The sequence below is a fragment of the Coffea arabica genome, chromosome 9c (assembly GCF_036785885.1).
Source record: "Coffea arabica cultivar ET-39 chromosome 9c, Coffea Arabica ET-39 HiFi, whole genome shotgun sequence".
Lineage (NCBI taxonomy): Eukaryota > Viridiplantae > Streptophyta > Magnoliopsida > Gentianales > Rubiaceae > Coffea > Coffea arabica.
The window spans coordinates 3,959,230-3,977,702 of NC_092326.1; the positions used below are offsets into that span (position 1 = coordinate 3,959,230).

Genomic DNA, 18,473 nt, shown 5'->3' on the forward strand with positions numbered 1-18,473 from the left:
GGAAAAGTGCTTTAAGAAAAAGTTGAAGAGGATAAATGCAATTAGAGATAAAATTAGGAAAATGTTATTTGCACTTCAATTTTTATTGTTAACACTCCCACCATCATTTTAACCATATAATTTTCATTTATTAGACTATATGATAAAACAAATGATAGAAGTGTAAATAACAAAAAAATGGAGTGCAAATAATATTTCTCTTAAAATTAAGAGGATCTAGTGATACAACAACAATAATAATAATAATGATAATAATAAAATTGCGAGATCCTTCATTGATTTCCACGCTCATCTCTAGTTCTTGCATTTTGTACTTTGCCTGTAAGAGGGTTTAGAAACACTAGACAAACTCTTTTGAATTACGAAGATATATTATTTTTTACTAAACTAAATAATTTAACTACTTTGAAAAGTTCTCATGCATAGAGTTTTATTTATGGATTAATCATCTATACACTGACAGTATATATACTTTCATTATTTGATGCATGACATATAACGCGAATTTGAATTTAAAATCTAAATTTTACATATGTGTCATGTATCCAACTGTGATAGTGTATATAAAATTTACTCTTAATTTATTGCCTATAAATGAAGGAGAAAAGTTAAAGTTGGCGGGGAAGAAGATTTTAAACGATTATCTAAATGAATGATGACCTCGATAAATGTAAAATAAGCTCGATAAAGGCATAAGGGCTAACTATTGTGTTATTCTTGAATTATGTGCCAAAATAAAGTGACTTATGACATATTTATGAGTTTATAGGTTATGTCATTGTATTTAATTGCAACAATAAAACTAAGATTTTTCGACTGTATAAAAAAAAGTAAAATTTTTCCACAATTGCAAAAATTAAAGAAGGTCAATATAATCAATATTTTATTTTATATTTCTTATTCATTTTTATTGACTTAGTCACAAAAAAAAAAACCTTAAAAGTAAAAGATGCACCGACCTTTCTAACCTTCCTTTGAATTACTTGCGCATACAAAAATGCAAATCTTACCATACACCAAAATTTTGCTTCATAAATATCTTGGAATTAGAACTCTTAACTTGAACATACATAGAAAAAGGTATTTTACAAAAATTTGATGAGTAAAAACTTTCCACTTGTCAAAAAAAGTTAGCTTTGTTAGAAAATTTGATAAAAGATATGCAGTCTATAAAAACAGAAACTACTTTAAATAAACACACAAAAAAAATAAAAGATTTGTTTGAATATGTTATTATTTGTTAAAAAATTATTTGATTGAATCACAAACACATTTCTAAATTACATTTTTTTATCTTTTATTTATCTTCTATCTCACATATATCGTATTATAAAAAAATAATATTATAATATTCTTTTCAAAAAAATATTTTAAATAATCTCCTAAACGAACACACTAAAGAGTTCTTTAAAGCAGCAAAATCTGCCAACAACCCGGTTCAAAATCCACACCATCATTGCCAAGAGTATTAAATAATAAATATATACAATAAAATAATTAGAAAAAGGCCCAAAAAAAAAAAAAAAGAAAAACACTATTGAGATAGAGATACTCCTAGAATCCAACAATGCCACAAAAAGGCTGAGACCTCTTTTTAGATTCCTGAAATCTTCAATAGCCGACCCCATCTGGCATATAGCCATATCTTTCCCACATTACGTTCTGCCAAAATACGACCTTTCCCTTGCATTTACCACCTCTTTTCTTCGAATTTTCAAATCCACAGAACAGTACAGGTTACAGACAAATTAATCCTACTAACTATTCACCTCCACTCCAAAACAAGAAGAAAACGAGCAGTATCCCGGAGACTGGGGAAGGAGAGAGAGCCACAAAGAATCACACACACAACACACACTGAGAAAGAAGGGGGGGGGGGAAAAAAGGGTACTCCCTAGAGAGTTTTAGAGACAGCCCACAATTCATTTGCTCAAAAAAAAATCAATCAGTCATCATGCCAAAAGGTTCCAAGAAGAGAAAGGCTGTAAAGAAAAAGAAGGAGCAAGAGGCATTGTCCCATAATCAGAGTCACAACCATCAGACACAGGCACAATCTGCTGTTTCTCATACTCATGGTAAACTCGCACACACTCCTTTTCTTGTGGGGTATTTTGGTTTTTAAAGCCTTTTCAATCTTTCTAGGTAGAACCCATCTGGCCCTTTTGATTATTATCTTTTTCTGTTTGACCCTTACAGTTTGTGTGTCTCCCAATTTGGCCTTGTGGGTATGGCTTAATTCTCTTGTTTGTTCTGATTATAGCAACTTTTGTTTTCAAGATTTTGCGGGTTTGGCTCAATTATTGTGTTTTTGTTGGAAAGTTCTTGACTTCTTCACTTGTTTATATGTTTTTGATGGCGATGTAGTTCAATCAATGCAGGGTGGTTTGTTACTGTGATGGTCAGGCTTCTTGTACATGTTACTTCATGATTAAGATTTGTGGCTTCTTGAATGTTGGTTGCTGTTTTCTGTTCTGTACTGGATATTTGTTGATTTCTTGTTGAATGAATCAATCTATGGCAGAAAATGATGATAAAGAAAGTGAGGGTGAGGAGGTTAGTTCTCCAGCCTCACAAGACCATTCCAGTCATCAGCATCAGTTCATTGATGGCGAGAAGGAAGATGTGAAGAAGGTAGAAGATAGTTCACATGTTCAATTATCTGGTGAGAAGAGCAAATCCATTGAAGAACACAAAGATAATGGTGTAGCAGTGGAAGAGGCAAAAGCTGAAGAAAGTGTTGTTCAGATTGAGAAGGAACCGAAGCCTGCAGGTGAATTGAATGGCAATAGCATAAGTGAGGAGCGCGTTAAGATTCAGAAGGAATCAGGTAATGGAGTTGCATCTGAGAGTCTGGATGGGGAGAGTACTTTAGAGGTTGAAAAGGAATTGAAACTTTTTGAAAAAGTAAATGCATCGGTTGAGCATGTTGAACCGCAGAAGGAACACAATGATGGAGTGTTGACTGAGCATCGTAATGATGAATGTCGCTTCATTGACAAGACAAATGTTGTGGTGGATAGTTCTCCATTTGGTAGTTCAGCAGAAGCAGTTAATTCCTTCTGTGAAGGTCTGGCTGAAGTACCTAATCCCATTCCAGTTGGGGAAGTTTATGGTTCAGTAGCAGAACCTGACTCTGATACTGTTCCAGAGGAGAAGATTAGCAGAGATAGTAGTAGTCCAGGTCATAGTTTGTTGACTTCTAATGTAGTCACAGAAATGCATGAAAATGGGAAGAAAGATGTGGCTGTGATGGATCAGAATGATAGGAGTTTGCCAGTCCTTGTGGACTTGGGATTAGAGAATAAGAGGGATCAAGCAATTATTCTAGCAGGTAATGCTTTGAGAGCTTTAGAGGCAAGGGGCACAGTTACTCAAGAAACTGAAGAAAAGCAGATGCATTTGTACACTGCTCCTGAAGATGAAGCTGCAAATTATGGTCATGCTAGTAATGGTGAACACCATATTAAGGATTCAGAAGTTCATGGGCACTCTGATACACAGGTTTGAGTTTTCTTATTTTCCTGCTCGGCATATATTGAATATGTCATGCTTTTAACTGATACATAACAACTTTTGTATTTGCTTTTTGTGTTGATGAAATATGTAGCCGCTGGTTGCTTCTGCTATACGACCTGTGCAAAGAACTTCATGGATGAGTTGCTGTGGTCTGTTTGAGGCATTCGCTGGATCAAGTAGATAATGCCCGTAAGATTAAGTCTTGAACTCTAGATATTATTTTTCTTTTCTTGAATGCTTTAGGGTATACCCTTACTGTTAATAGATCTTCTTTCCATTTTGACTGTACATAAAACTGACAGTATTCTTTGCTTAAAATCAACTTGCTTGTAGATTCAAATGATTGCTCTGTTCTGGATATAATGCAGAAGGTTGCTTTATGACCTTGTGGATGGCTTTAGAAGTTGATATGTGTTGCTTTTATTCGCAAAGTGTAATTCAAGATTTACTATTAAGACAGTTTTTGTTCATCTAAACCATTTGTTGGTTGAAGAATAGAGCAATGATAGATTGATGAGGACAAAGTTAAACATAAAAATAAGGGTCATGGATGCTTAATTTTACTCGAAAAATTCAACTTCCCCTTCTTAAAAGAAAAAAATCTTTTAGAGGTGCTAATGAAATTACATTAAAGGACCAGGAAGTGCTTTTGATTGTGATGTGCAAGAAAGTAATCATCAAAACAACTACGTGTTCTCAAATAAAAAAAAAAAAAAAAAAAAAAAAAGAGAGGGAGCAAATTGAATGTATTTCTCCATTGCATTTTCTCTGTCATCTGATTTTCTCAATTACTTTGATGAACCTTTACCTTTTAACTTACCTTCCTAGGTTTTGGTTGGGATGTCAGAATTTGAAGCATACATTCCATTTTAAGTAATTGTGCCCATGAAGCTCTACATTCTTACAACTAGAACAACTTTTGTAGTTTTTTGCGCATTAGATGATTCGTCTTTTAACTTCTGGCAAAATTTTTCTGGTTTTGTTTCGCGAAGTCATTAAGGTTTCTTCAAAAGTAGACCAAAGTTAATGCAAACTGAAAAGTAATGGAACAGTAATGGAACGATAACGCATTTCAGAAAGAATTTTGAACATTTAACTATCACACTATATCCCAGTTTTTAGTTTTTAGGTGTTCAGAAATTTAAAAATTGTAGCCAACTCCTCAACTACGTGGTCTTTAAATAAGTTATATATTTTATGCGTTATCATAAAAGTTCAGGATTTCCTAGATAACTACAGTGACTGTGAGTTAGTTATGAGTTTAATGAGGTTGATTAGATTATGGATTAACTGCAGGAAAATAAAATGGAAGTTAACCTTACCTAGAATAGATAAAAGAAAAACAAAAATCTAGGTATACAAACTATATCAATTGCTTCTTTGTCATATCCTTTTTTTTCAAGCATAGAGAAACCTCATAACTTAGAGAAGGTGGGATCCCTTGAAGTTGAATTTGTACCCAACCGCAGGTGTACTGTAGGATGTACAATTTTAAAACAGAAATAAATATTCTTTTCTACTGCAAGTGAAAACGTGGAAAGAAAATCATTACACATTCCTAGCACTTTGGAATTTTGAAGCTGAAAATGTAATTTCTACAAGATAGAAGACATATAATGGGTTTTAGTGTTAAGTTTCTGAAGTAAATAGGACATCCATTTTACGGCATATGAAAATTTGGTTCATTTTTTATATTCTTTCATATTGCCTTATCTTAGCGAGCAAAATTCACTTCTTAAATATGCAAAAAATGAGTCTTGAGGTGAAAATCATCTTTAAGACTGGGGATGGGAATAAGGCAGGTATTGGTGCAACTTTGGGAGGATTATGGTCCCGGTAGATCCCACTAGCATTAAGCTGTTTAATTTGTCATAATTTCTGGTTCTATCGTGGGGCAAAAGTATATAGAACCAATTTTCATTTTCAAATTTCTCTAAGTTGTTTGTATTGAAGAGAACTGCAAAGAAAATTTCGATTGGTATACTGAAGCTCCTGAATTCATATCTTATAAATCAAAATGCTAATCTGAGATTTCAGATGTGGTCTGGGTAAGGGATAATGCCTATACTTTTGATTACTTTTGGCTATCTATTATTGTGCCATAAAGCCATTCAAGAAGAGGAACTAATTAAATACCAAAGGAATCAATGGTAGGACTAACTGAGGTTTCTAGACTGGCACAGGCCAACTAATGAGCAGTTTGAAGTATGACTTTCAGCGGATGTGGAGTAGTATCGGATTGCTGGCTGATAATTTTACCTTTTTATTGAGTGTAACCGCTTATCCTGATATGTGCTTAGATGGGGCCATGCCTGCGAGAATTAGCACATCGTTACTTATGATAAGAAACATATTCTTTCCAGAGTTGGTTTCGTAGAAATTGGCTTCCGAACATTCCCAAAGGCCATTCATGTGCAAACTGATCAGCAGGCAATAAGTCCTAGATTTATTCCTCCCTTGTCAGTTATCTCTATTTTGCTTTCAAGAGCTTTGTTCCATTTTGTTGTCACTGTTTGGTGAAATCAAATCTTATGGAGCTTGACTTTTATGTTGCTGTTGTGATGCCTGTATTAGGTGTCCATAGACATTAGACAACAGTTATATGCATTTATGCTCTTAACCTGCCATGCAGGTTCATCATGCTGTGTCTTAGGCACTGAACACTTCTATCTTAGTGGTAAGTTTGGGGTTAAAGGTTGTTGCATGGTGCCTTAGATGTGCTTTTACGTATTTTCTTAGCCTAGGAGCTGAAATAGGTCATTACTCTGTACTTGGGAAATTTATGTGCTGGACCTTAATCTACTGGTTAGTCATTCAACCATAAGCAATTTGCTGAGATCTTTTACCAAGTATAGGTTGCTAGTTTTCGTTATCCTCGGTAACAAATTTATTCCAACAGCAAAATCTGATTGTCCATGTGAAATATGTTTATACAGTAGTTGAAATAATTTGGTTTGCTAATTCCCACATTCGATGGAACTATGGCGACGCCAAGTTAATATTCTGTCGATTATTCTCTGTCTATTATGAATACTTTACTGCATTTCCCTCGTACTCCTACATGTCTTGCTCTAGTGATTAAATGTAATTGCTTCCTTAAATACCTGCTGCAGTTACTTGCATAAATATTTTTTATTCTAACTGGACTAGTACCTCGTGGTTTTTATATTCAGTCAATTCTGAAGGTTTGGTAATACCTTCTTTTTTGAATGTAGTGGAAACTTGTTGCTGAATGCAAAAAATAATGGATCATTTCAACTTTTTGTAACATGCATGTGCATTGGTAGTTTAATGTGTTTAAGATATTTGTGATGGTCGTGGTAGTTATCAGGCAGCTCGCTCAATGCGCAACCTGCATCAGTAATAAAAAATCATTGTATGACATTCTACCCCTTTAACTGGTGTTTTCAGTTTGCAGTCTTTTGAAATTTTTTTTTTCTAGAGATGGATACTGTTTTTCTTGGACTCAGTTATCTTCCTTGTATCATGTTTATGCTCAACACACATCAATAGTAACTTTTCTTGCTGACATTTATGTCTGTGGAAGGATATTAATGTGTTTAGCCTTCTGTTTGTGTAAAGGATGAACAGGATATGTATTTGATCTTTTGTGTTTATCCTTGATGGGATTAAGTTATCAAGTAAACACTCTACTCTACAACTAAGCGTGAGGATGCTTGCACTATAATGAGTCACTTGCTGATCTTGTAAAGGAACTCGGTTTATTTTTTGTGTGCAAAGATGAAGCAAATACTTCGGTGGGAAGTATTAATTCACCATATTTACCATCCACCCTCCTGTTTTGTTTTTCTCTTTTAATGGATTGCACATCAGTAGAACTTTTGTACAGAGCAAGTTGATATGGTTTTGGTTTTTATATGCTCATCTATTGTTGAGAATAGTCACTTTAATACCATATCATGGAAAAGAAAACTGAGAAATCTATTCAACTTTATTGCATTTGTAGCATGTGCCCAAATAACTACTTTGGAGGTAGATGAGGTTTAGTGGTGCGTGAAGACAGTTAAAAGTTATTGCTAAAATATGGGATAAAATCATGTTGTGATCTATAGCTTTGGGTCAACAGTCAATAGGAGTTAGATGCTTTGAGTGCATATAGGGATTTGTAAGAGAAAAATTTCACCCGTCAAATGAACTTTTTCCCCCAATTCTTTGTAGGTTTAAGTAGATAGCATTTGACTTGATTATATGCATATAAAGTGGGGGATGTGAACTGCTCTTGAAGAAAAACTTCTTCCTTAGCCTAGCAAGTCTCAGCCTTTCTATTTCATGAAATGCCATTTCAGTATCTTCAGTTAAAGAATTATTCTTTTCAAATTTTGCACCTCAAAGCCTAACAAATCCTTTTCACTTGTAAGCATGTCTTGGATGTTCTTGAAAACCAGTTGCTTCCTAGATCTGTCTGCTCATAATCTGGTTTCAAGCTGGATAAGCAAGCTAGTTTTTTCCATCTGAGCATGTATTCTTCCAATCCATTACTCTTTTTTTCTTTTTTTTTTGGGGGGGGGGGGTGTCCTGGGTATCTGACACTTGAAGTTAATTTGCTTTCCAAGATTGGGAAGAAAACTCTCTGTCTGTAGGGACTCAAATTTCAAAACCAGGTTGTGCGGTATATTGCAATCAGTTATCTTATTTCATGTGGGCCTTACTGGATTGAATTGCAAGAAGCAAGTTTTACTGCATGAATGTCATCTTTAATAATAAATCACATCTATTCTCCTGGGAGTCTGAGAGAGGTTTTAGACATCATCTTCCATTGGATTGTCATAGGATTTAATACACCAGAGAGTGGTCGGCTGCATGAAATCTTCACATCCCTGCCAAGGAACACCCTACACACATAAAAGGAAACAAAATACGAAGAGTAAGAAAGACAATGGCACAATTTTCCTAAAGCTTACCTTCGAAATAATTAAAGATAAAGGCATGTATGTTGGTGAGACTTGGCTCACCATAGCCGGTGTAGATTTTGTGAGTTCGTGATTGGCTGTATTTGCAATGAGTGCCAGACTTCAGTTTTGCATGCAAAACTGTCAAACTTGTTTCCTTTTCATATCTGGAGAAAAAGATTTAGAATCGTATAATTCTAATCCTATTTTCTTTGATTCAGGGAGCCAAGAATGGAGTAAAGCTGAAATGTGTGACAGAGCTTACCAAAATAAGCGAAAATCTCTCTGCAGAACTAACCTCAGGTTATGTTATATATATATGTTAAGTATCACTTGGGAACCCCTGAGACTTTCTTGGTTTAGTTTATGCTTGTAATTTTTTTTTTGGGTCCAAAAGATGCTTGTGCTAGTCTTCTATAGTGTCTCCTTCCATGTTTAGTGTGATTTTGTTTTACCTGTCGAGGAAGATAATGAGAGCTTTTTAGATGTACTAAAGGGAGATTTTTGCATTGCATAGCATAGCAGGGAAATGACAAATTTTGAAGATTTATGAATTTATATATATTATTAGTTATGATATTGTCAGTCAATACATTTTTGTTCGCCGGTAAACTAGCATTACTTGCTAATGGGTTCTTCTTCCGGATATTTTATCCTCTCTCTCTCTCTCTCTCTCTCTGTCTTTTTTTTTTTTTTTTTGGGGGTAAGTGAGAGGACGTGAATCCAAGAGCTCTTACTTATAACACCTCTCACCTTATCATCCAATCAAACCCTCCCCCCCAAACAATCACAGTACTTAGAAGATCTCTTGAAGTTTTGAAGCAGATCATGGTTATGAAAAGAGATAAATGAGACTTGAATAAAACAATGCTTGAAACCAACTACTACTAGAGTAGTCGGCCATCAGAGACAGAGAGAAAAAAAGGGGCAGCTCTTGAATGCCTCAATCAGTGTATTCTAGTGCTCAAACATCTTTGTTCTGGGAAAAGCAGGATTGGAAAATTCTCTTTTGGCAGAACCTGTTGAGGTGAAGTGGCTTGTGTGCTGTATTGGATTGCTTATTGTTTATACCACTCTTTCATGGGTTCTATAACAGGAAATTTAATCTTCATTTGACCTATACTAGATTTCAGGCTTTTGGATTTCAGAAAAATCAAGTATCGGAATTGGAGATTGAAGAGCACTGCGTTGTATGAATTTCCATTCAGCCTTTTGGATTCCTCACAATCTGATTGACTAGATTGGCTTTCGTCCAAGTGCTAAACAATATATTATTCCCCAGAGTTCTCTAACCATTCCCCTCCTTCGGCTTTTGAAGCAGGGGAAATGCTCTTTCTGGCAGAAGTTGGAATCTTTCAAAAGGCTGCACTAGAAGAACAGCCTTCATTCTGACTTGAAATTCTTAGAGCTTCTGTCTGTATGATAACAGTACATCTTCAAAACTAAATTTATTTTCTTAAGTCTCAGCCGATAGGTCATCGATCGATCGAACGCAGTCAGTCAAATGATTATAGTGCTCTGCTCATATCATCCCAAAACATGAATATGGGCAATTTATTAAAATGGAAAGAAATGAAAACAATAGAGTTGTTGAACTGTATTAATTTCAAAATCAAAAGCATAAATCTTTCATTTCTTTCTTCAGGCTGTAATATACCGAATGGAAGTACACAGCCTCCTTGGCTACTTCATCATAGATGGAACAAGAGGGACCAAATTCTTGGTAAAATAAATAAAGCTTTTACTCCTGCAAAAATTTGAAAAAAAAATATATTTTTTTCACACACTTAATTTTTGATATCCTAAAGTTTGCCTGCTAAAACAAAATTTCCCAGTTCAAATACAAGCATTCATTTCTTTCTGACAATTCACAATCAGCCCTTAGAACTGGCTGTGCATTGTCTAGAGAAAGGCATGCCACAACTACATATGAAAGCGACGATTAGTGCATTGCAAGTGCAACTGTACATTGCAATTTATAGATCAGACTAGTTAATTACGCTTACCATCCCTGTGGTTTAGCCAAATTACAAAATGCAACCTATGGTTTGGTCAAATTACAGTTAAGCCCTTTAAATGGCAAAACATTTATGAAATGCCCCCTAACATGAATCGCCATTTGAAAATATTGCTTGCCTCAACATAAGAGCCCCAGAATATCCTTTTGTGAATTGAGTTGATTGCATTTACCTCCCACGAGTTTTTGTCTAAATTACATTTGGCTCCCCTAAGTTTTGTTCAAATTATATTTACTTGTACTAAAATTTGTCCAAATGACAAGATGAACCCTATATTTTGTGCAAAACAGTCCATATTTTAAAAAGCCAAACATTTATTAAATAAGCAATTTCCACCAGTCAATTACAACAAAAAGTTATAATAAAATTTTGAAAATACCCATTAGTTACTGATGCCTATTCTTTTTTATGATAAAACTAAAAATAGCATTTTGGTTACCAATGCAGTTTATTTGACCACCTATTATTATTTGATATTACGAACCCTTTTCCATGTTAATGTACAAAAAAATAAAATTCCATTTTTTAAAACATAAAATAAACTATTAATTTGAAATCTATCTCTGCATATTGAGTTTTAATTTCTGTTGACAGAGATATTGATATAGAAACTTGAAGTACCAGACCAAATAAAAAGATTTATTTAGAATTGAGGAGAAGAGTTTAATATAGTATTGAGGAGAAAAATAATTTTATTATTCCATTAAATCATATTTTGAAATATAATAAATGATTGTTATACGGTAAAATGGATTGAGAAAGTGTGGTAGCAAACGGGAAAATAAGTAGGCATTAGCAAGAGAAAGGAATAGGTTTTCTCATTTTTTTTGGTTTTGTTTTGTTTACCATTTTGTAGTAGTTAGTAATGATTGTTTTCTTTTAGTTTGTGTTTCATTTGTGGATCACATTAAGAGATTTTGACCAATATTTGGTTATTCAACTGGTCAAATTTTAGGGTTTTTGTAATTTGATCAAACCTCAAGAGAGATAGATAAATGTAATATTTTGTGAAGGGCAGTAAGTAGTAACACATGGATCCACGTACGCCATGCTAACTTGGATCTGTTTGCGAATCCTTTGGTCAGTGCACTTTGCAATTTTTCATTGTTTTTCCTATTTTTGTTGTATTTTCTCTCTTTTCGTGTTTAGACTACTTGTAACCTATAAATAAACGTTCCTAGGGTTTATTTTACAACTTTTGACAATTTTGTTAAAATCATAAACACTTGTTGTATGTTTGGGTTTGTACCTAGGTTAGATTCTTGTTAAATTTAGAGAAAGTTCTTGTTGAATCTTAGTGTTTTTATTTTGGGATTCGACCGTGAATCGATTCTTGGTTTATTTATTCATATTCGTTCATGTAACTATTCCCGTTTCCGCACTTCCACAACCGTGTCAACAGTCAGCTACTACCAGAGTAGGCTTCTCTTGCGATGACCGTTGTCACACTACGCTAGGATCCTTGGCTTGATCTCTTTATGCTGACGTGCAACAAGATTTGGTGAGCACTTGATGGGTTTGAAGCACAAGGCTATTTCAAGTGATGTATTCAAAATGAGTATGCAGCAGCGAGAGATAGGTCATAGGTGACTCGTTTATGGATAGGTATGCAGTTGGGAGAGTGGCTCTTGATGAACGCATTGCTTTGGTCGTCCTTCCATGCTCTCACAGTTATCAGATCTATGAGAATAATAGCCAGATCAAACAAAAATAGCCATCTGATCCATGAGATTACATCTCCAGTTGATGTAATAATATATGAACCCGTTGAAAAAAAGCCCAGGAGCAAGGAGGTGCAAGAAGTTATTTGTGAACTTGAGGTGAATGAGGAGGAGTATATTTGTGAGCCCGAGATTGAGGAGGAAGAAACTGACAATATTTTTTACTCTTTGATGATTGATGGAGTTCTTGATTCTTCAATCTTGGAATCTGATGGGTTGGAAGAATTTCAGGCTTTGGAAGTTGACGAAAATTTTCATGATTTTTCACCAACATATCCAGCCCTAATAGATTTATTGTCGGATAATTCAATGGCTGTAGTTGTTTTTCCGGGTCAAGAAAATACCACACTTGATGCAGGAATTATATCTGATGAATTTTTCGCAGCTAAAACATTTCCTATGAAGTCTAAGAAAGTTGAATTTTACATCATCCCCACATGCATGGTCAAAATTTGTTGTGACCGTGGAAAATGGAGAAGAGTATTAGTCATTAGGTGAAGAGATTCGTATGCAAGCATAGGTCCTAGAAGATTTGTGGGGAGGGTCGTGGCTGCTTCTTCTCATGGTTTCTGCATCAAGCTTTCCATGAAATTTCAGGATGTTTTCTTTTTTAGGTGGGGAAGTCTGATACGAAACACGAAAAGCCGGGTTCAGAAACCCATCATCTGTATCTCTTAATTAAGGTAGATTTTTTTTAGTAGTGTTTTTATTACTTTACTCTAGTTAGTTTATTATTATTATTATTATTATTATTATTGGTTGTAACAAGTCAATAACATGGTTCAAAGTCGCGGTCGCGGTTACGGTCGTGATCTGGACCGTTCCACATCGATCTCAGCATATCAGTCGTGGTCTCGGTGAGACGCGAATTTTTGAAATATTTAATATTCTAAAAATTATAAAAAATATGATAAACAAAAATAATTAAAAAAATTAGTAAAAATAATTAAAATTCGAGTTGACTCGGGATAACTCGAGATGATTCAGAGTGATTCGATGTGACCCGACCGTTTCAACCCTTCACGTTTCGGTGAGTCACGTATTTCGATATCGATTCGTTGCGATCTCGTCTAGAATTGTCTTCGAACCATGGTCAATAACGAATCGCCCGAAGAAATAGTGGATGAAAGGTTTCGACCTACATTCTGGATGCAATACGGCCTTCAAATCCGTCAGCAAATTGTCAAACAGGATCCGAGGGCTTGCTGGCTCGGATTCGTCTGTGGATCCAATGGTTGGTGCACTTCACGATTTTAGTCATTTTTTCTATTTTCATTGTATTTTCTTTCCTTTTCAATTTAGATTACTTGTGGCATATAAATAGGCATTCCTAGGCTTATTTTACAGCTTTTGACAATTTTATTGAAATTATAAACACTTGTTGTATTTTTTGGGTTTATACCTAGGTTAGATTCTTGCTGTAACTACACAAAAATCTTGTTGAATCTTTCTTTTTTTTTTTTTGGGCTCAATCGTGAATCAACCTTGGGTTCATTTATTTCGAAAGTACTAGTGCTAGTGCTAGACGGATACCAAGTGCAGAAAAAAAGGGAAATTGACGAACTGAGATGGTCCGAACTAATTGGATGAATCAATTAGAGAATTGATTGAAGGAACAATTCTGGAAATTGATTACAAGGAGGATGAGACTGATCGGCGATCAGTGGTCATCTTAGATGTGACTCTAGTGTCAATGAAGTATTGATGATGGGAACTGATGATCCATCCTTTCTACATTCGGTTGCGCAGATCCTATCCTACAACTAGGGATGATCATATCCTGTAACTAGGGATGTAATTGAGTCGAGTCGAACTTGAGTATCCTCATACTCGAGCTCGACTCGACATACAAGAAGGATGTTCGAGCTCGAGTTCGAACTCGAGCAAGTATTATTATTAGAGTCGAGCTCGAGTTCGAACTCGAGCGAGTATTATTATTAGAACTCGAGTTTGAGCTCGATGCATTGCTCACAAAAACTCGAGCTCGACTCGCATTGGCTCAAGTCAATGCGAGCCTTATTGAGCTCGAGTCAGAAAATTTCATTTTCTTGACAATTTTTAGCGAAAAGACATTATTACCTTTTAAAAATTTTCATACGAGCTAAAACATTTCGTAAATTCAATCACTGTTTTGGACATAAGGGTAATTTCATAATAATAATAATATATTAAAAAATTAAAATTAAAAATCTCAATAAGACTCGACGAGCCTTCAAACATTGCATCTGGATCTTCGAACTTGATTTGCTCAGCTTATCAATCTATTCGAATTCATCTTGAACCCGGTCATCCCGAATCCGAGTCAACAAGCAACTTGGTTCGATTACAGCTCTACCTGCAACTAGAGCTGTAAACGAATCAAATTGAGTTGATTTTTAGTCTAATTGAGTCGAATTTCGATTTAATTTTACCAAACTCAAGCTTGATCTCGACAAGTTCTCAATGTAAAGTTCGACCTCGAAATCGAGTTGAGTCGAGCTTAAAAAAATAAAAATAATTATTTTGTTTTTTTAAAAATAAGCAAAATAATATTTCTTAACAAATAATAAAGTATTAAGAACATATATATAATTTTATTATTAAAATAAAAAATAAAAATAAAAAATCAATCTGACGGGCATTCAGTGATCTTCGGCCACGTGACAACTGCCTTTGCAAAAATTATTGTTATACCCTAGTCAGACGGTATCACTTTGACACGTGTCAACGTTTGGTTGGCATAGGTAAGCATCATCAAGAAAAAGGTCGTACAACGTAAAAAGCAATTCGCCAGCACTAATGCTAGAAAACTTTGACACGCATGAATGTGTAGTAACTCCTATGACATGCAAGAACAAAACATGACTCTAATGATATGAAAAAGAAAATAGGAGTGGGTTTGCGTGTAGATTTCTGGTCTTGCAAGAATTTGTAATCATTAAAAGAAATGATAAATCTCCATGTTCAAATTTTGGAAAAGCCTGGAGTTGCTTGACAGATATAGATAAACAGGCTTGAATGTGAAATTGTGGGGTGAAAAGGGAAGGAGATAAATTGAGAGGGAGAGGCATGGCAAAAGAGAAATCGTGAGGATCTAGCAAGTAAAATAATCTTCCTTGTTTGTTTTGCAATTAGGAAATATGAAATAAAAATAAGGGTTATTATCACTTTATCCTCTTAACGTTTGGTGCTACTATCAATTTCCCCCTTAACGTTATCTTTTAGTCACTTTATCCCCAAGACTAACGGTCAAACTTAACGGAATTTGTTAATTAAAGTGAAAAGACATGTTTAACCCTTAAAATTATTATCACTTTACCCCCATAAAATATAGTCTCATTATCAATTTACCCCCAAAATTATTTTTTAGGCAAATTATCCTACCATGAAATCAACTTAGCAAGTTAAAAAACTTTAGAAAAAAAATACCCTCCTCTTTGCATAATAAAAAATTTAAAATGACCCTTCTCTTTTTTAGTATCAAGAAAAAAAGTCAAAGTATTAATTCTTTCTTCTTGGCAATCTTATTAATATTAAAAAAAAATAGAAAGATGGAGAGGGGGAGGGAGAGAGTGAGAGAGCTCAATTCTTGTTTTAAAAATTACAAATAAGAAAGAATTAAATACTTTTATTATTTTAAAATTATTTCACTTTTTTGTTTACGACCAAATTCTAATTCTAATCCCGACAACCTTAAAGTAATACGATAATATTAGACTTTTCTTTATTTTCTCTTTTTGCAAAATCTAATTTTTTTGTCTCCTTCTTTCCTATCTCTTTTTCTTTTCCTAGTATTAATAAGTGTGAAAAAAAAATTGAGAAAATCTTTTTATTTTTATGTTTTTCGATCTCTTAAAGTGAAAAAAAGAAAGAATAACCATTCCAAATTTTTTATTTTTAATTATATATAAAAAAGGATAAATATATTTAAAATTTTTTTACCATACTAATTAGATTAACGATGAGGTAAAATGCCTAGAAAATAATAATAGGAACTAATTAAAGTGATTGTATCACTATAATCCAAACGAATAAAGTGATAATAACAATGTAGTAATGCTATAAAATAAAGGGGTATTTTTGTCCAAAATTTCTTAACATGTTGAGTTGAATTACTTATGGGGATAAAGTGACTAAAAGATAACGTTAGGGGGTAAAGTGATAATACTTATATAGTTTAAGGGGGTAAAGTGATAATAACCTTAAAAATAATTATGAGAACCAATGGGAAAATGGATAAACGTGTGTCTATATGTACATACAGAGTAATTTTGTTTTGCCAGTTAGGAAAGAGGAAGTAAAAATAATTATGCGAGCAGCAAGGATGTGGATAAATGTGTGTCTCTATATACATATAGAATAATAAGTGTGAGTAGAGGAGGTAACATAAATCAATTTAAAACCAAAGAATGCAATGGACTAAAGAAAGGAAAACAGATTTAAATGGTAGACCCAATTTGACTCATTTAATTTGATAACTTTTATATGGATGATCCAAGTAATCTACTTATAGAGATACTAATAGAAAAGAGAAAAAGATAGTTGGTCACATGAGAGGATGGGAGAAAAATTCAAAATGGACAAGTATGGAAAGGACAAAAAGGGAGAAAAAAGATATTAAAAATAATTAATATATAAGGGTATTTTTATCTCAAAATATCAAATAGGAGAATAAAGTGCTTATTTATTGAGTTCAGAGGATAACGTGCATCTGAAGATAAAATTCAAAGAGGTTTAGTGTATTTAACCAAAAAAAAAAAAAAAAAAGAAAAGAAAAATGGAAAAGAAGAAATAAACCATAACTAGAGCCACGTCTTTCTTTTCCACCATTCCAAACCAATTTGTAAATGTAGTGCGGAGAACCAAGAAATGAGAATAAGAAGTGTTTGGGTTCAGATTAAATTTGATGGATGGTTTGATGCAGTGGGGTAAAATCAGCTTAGTCCAGTCTACATAGGATATCAGTAAATTTGATTTACACCTAATCTTAAAAGTTTGATAAAATGGTTTGAGATATATATTAAAATTCAATTCCTGAATTTTAGTCGTTAATGATATGTAATAAGTGTTATGTACGTACTAATCTATTATCTATTATACTATACAATAATATACTAAGTGTACTATTTTATGAAGATGAGAATTATTTGTCAATGTATTTTCCCCTTATATAGGATCTCGAGTTGATTGTTTGTTTGTGTATTAGAAAGTGGATGCCTGAAGCTTGAATATCATTTATTCTTGAAATATTTGTTGGTTGCAGGATTTTATACAATAATAGTTCTTCGGAATTGGATAGATTTTGTTATTCTTCTAAAGGTGGTAGCAACAATTCAGTAATTTTCATTTAGTACTAATGTAATGGAAGCTGCCACTATCACATTCCCTGATTCCCATTTCATTTTCGACATCCAAATTCAAAGTCTAAAGGAATTCAGGTTGCAGGAAGACATCTTAGATTTTAGGGATAATTTTAAAAACATCCTTGAGGTTTTTAACAATATCATTTAGCTCCCTCAAGGTTTTTAAAATTACACATACCTCCCTTGTCATTTAAAATGACAATACTACCCTTAAATATTTTAATGAAATTCCCTTGTTTGGTATGCTTATACTTAGAATGACTTTTAAAATTATTTTTTCATTCTTTTTCCTTCTTATTTTAATTTTTTGGCCAATAAAACTATAGAACTACCATTATTACCTCTAGTTTCTATTGTAACTAAATGTCGAACTAGTAATTTTTTCGATGAGTTTACTTTATATGTAATCTAATGTGTTTTTCTAATCTTTGTTTTCTATTTTTTTGGTAGTAAAATTAACAATAAATCAAAGAGAAATGGCCCAAAATCACTATTAAATTATGATAATTCCACCACTCGAAAAATTCATAAACTCTAAATCAATTATTTAGACATTTTCTTTTCTATTTTATAAATTTAAATTCATAATAAAATACCCTCAAAAGTATCCTATTATAGTGATAAAATTATTCTTATTATAATTGTTTATCTAATAGTAGGTATGGATATGAAAATTTTGGCACCTTTTCCTTATAATTACACTAGATAATCTTATAATTGTATAAAGAAAATAAATTAAAACTCACCACATAAGGGCATTTTTGGATATTCATTTAAGAATTTGACCGTGTCAATATTATTTTAAGATTTTGTTACTAAAACTATCAAATCAAGGGATGTGGGTGTAATTTTTCAAATCTCAAGAGAGCTCAATGAAATTGTCAGAAACCTCAGGGGACTCAAGCAGAGTATTTTGATCGAAAAGGCAAGTATTCTTAAATACATTGCATAATACTACTCTCAGTG

The 18,473-nt window shown here is 33.5% G+C and overlaps 1 protein-coding gene across 1 annotated transcript; it reads left to right on the top strand.

The window, feature by feature from the left end:
• The first annotated feature begins 1,578 nt into the window (after positions 1–1,578).
• On the top strand, positions 1,579–9,016 carry LOC113708797 (uncharacterized). The gene is made up of 4 exons (XM_027231397.2): positions 1,579–2,075; positions 2,522–3,501; positions 3,608–3,705; positions 8,648–9,016. The coding sequence occupies exons 1-3, from the start codon at positions 1,955–1,957 to the stop codon at positions 3,698–3,700; spliced, it is 1,194 nt and encodes a 397-aa protein (XP_027087198.2). The 5' UTR covers positions 1,579–1,954; the 3' UTR covers positions 3,701–3,705; positions 8,648–9,016.
• The last annotated feature ends 9,457 nt before the right edge of the window (positions 9,017–18,473 follow it).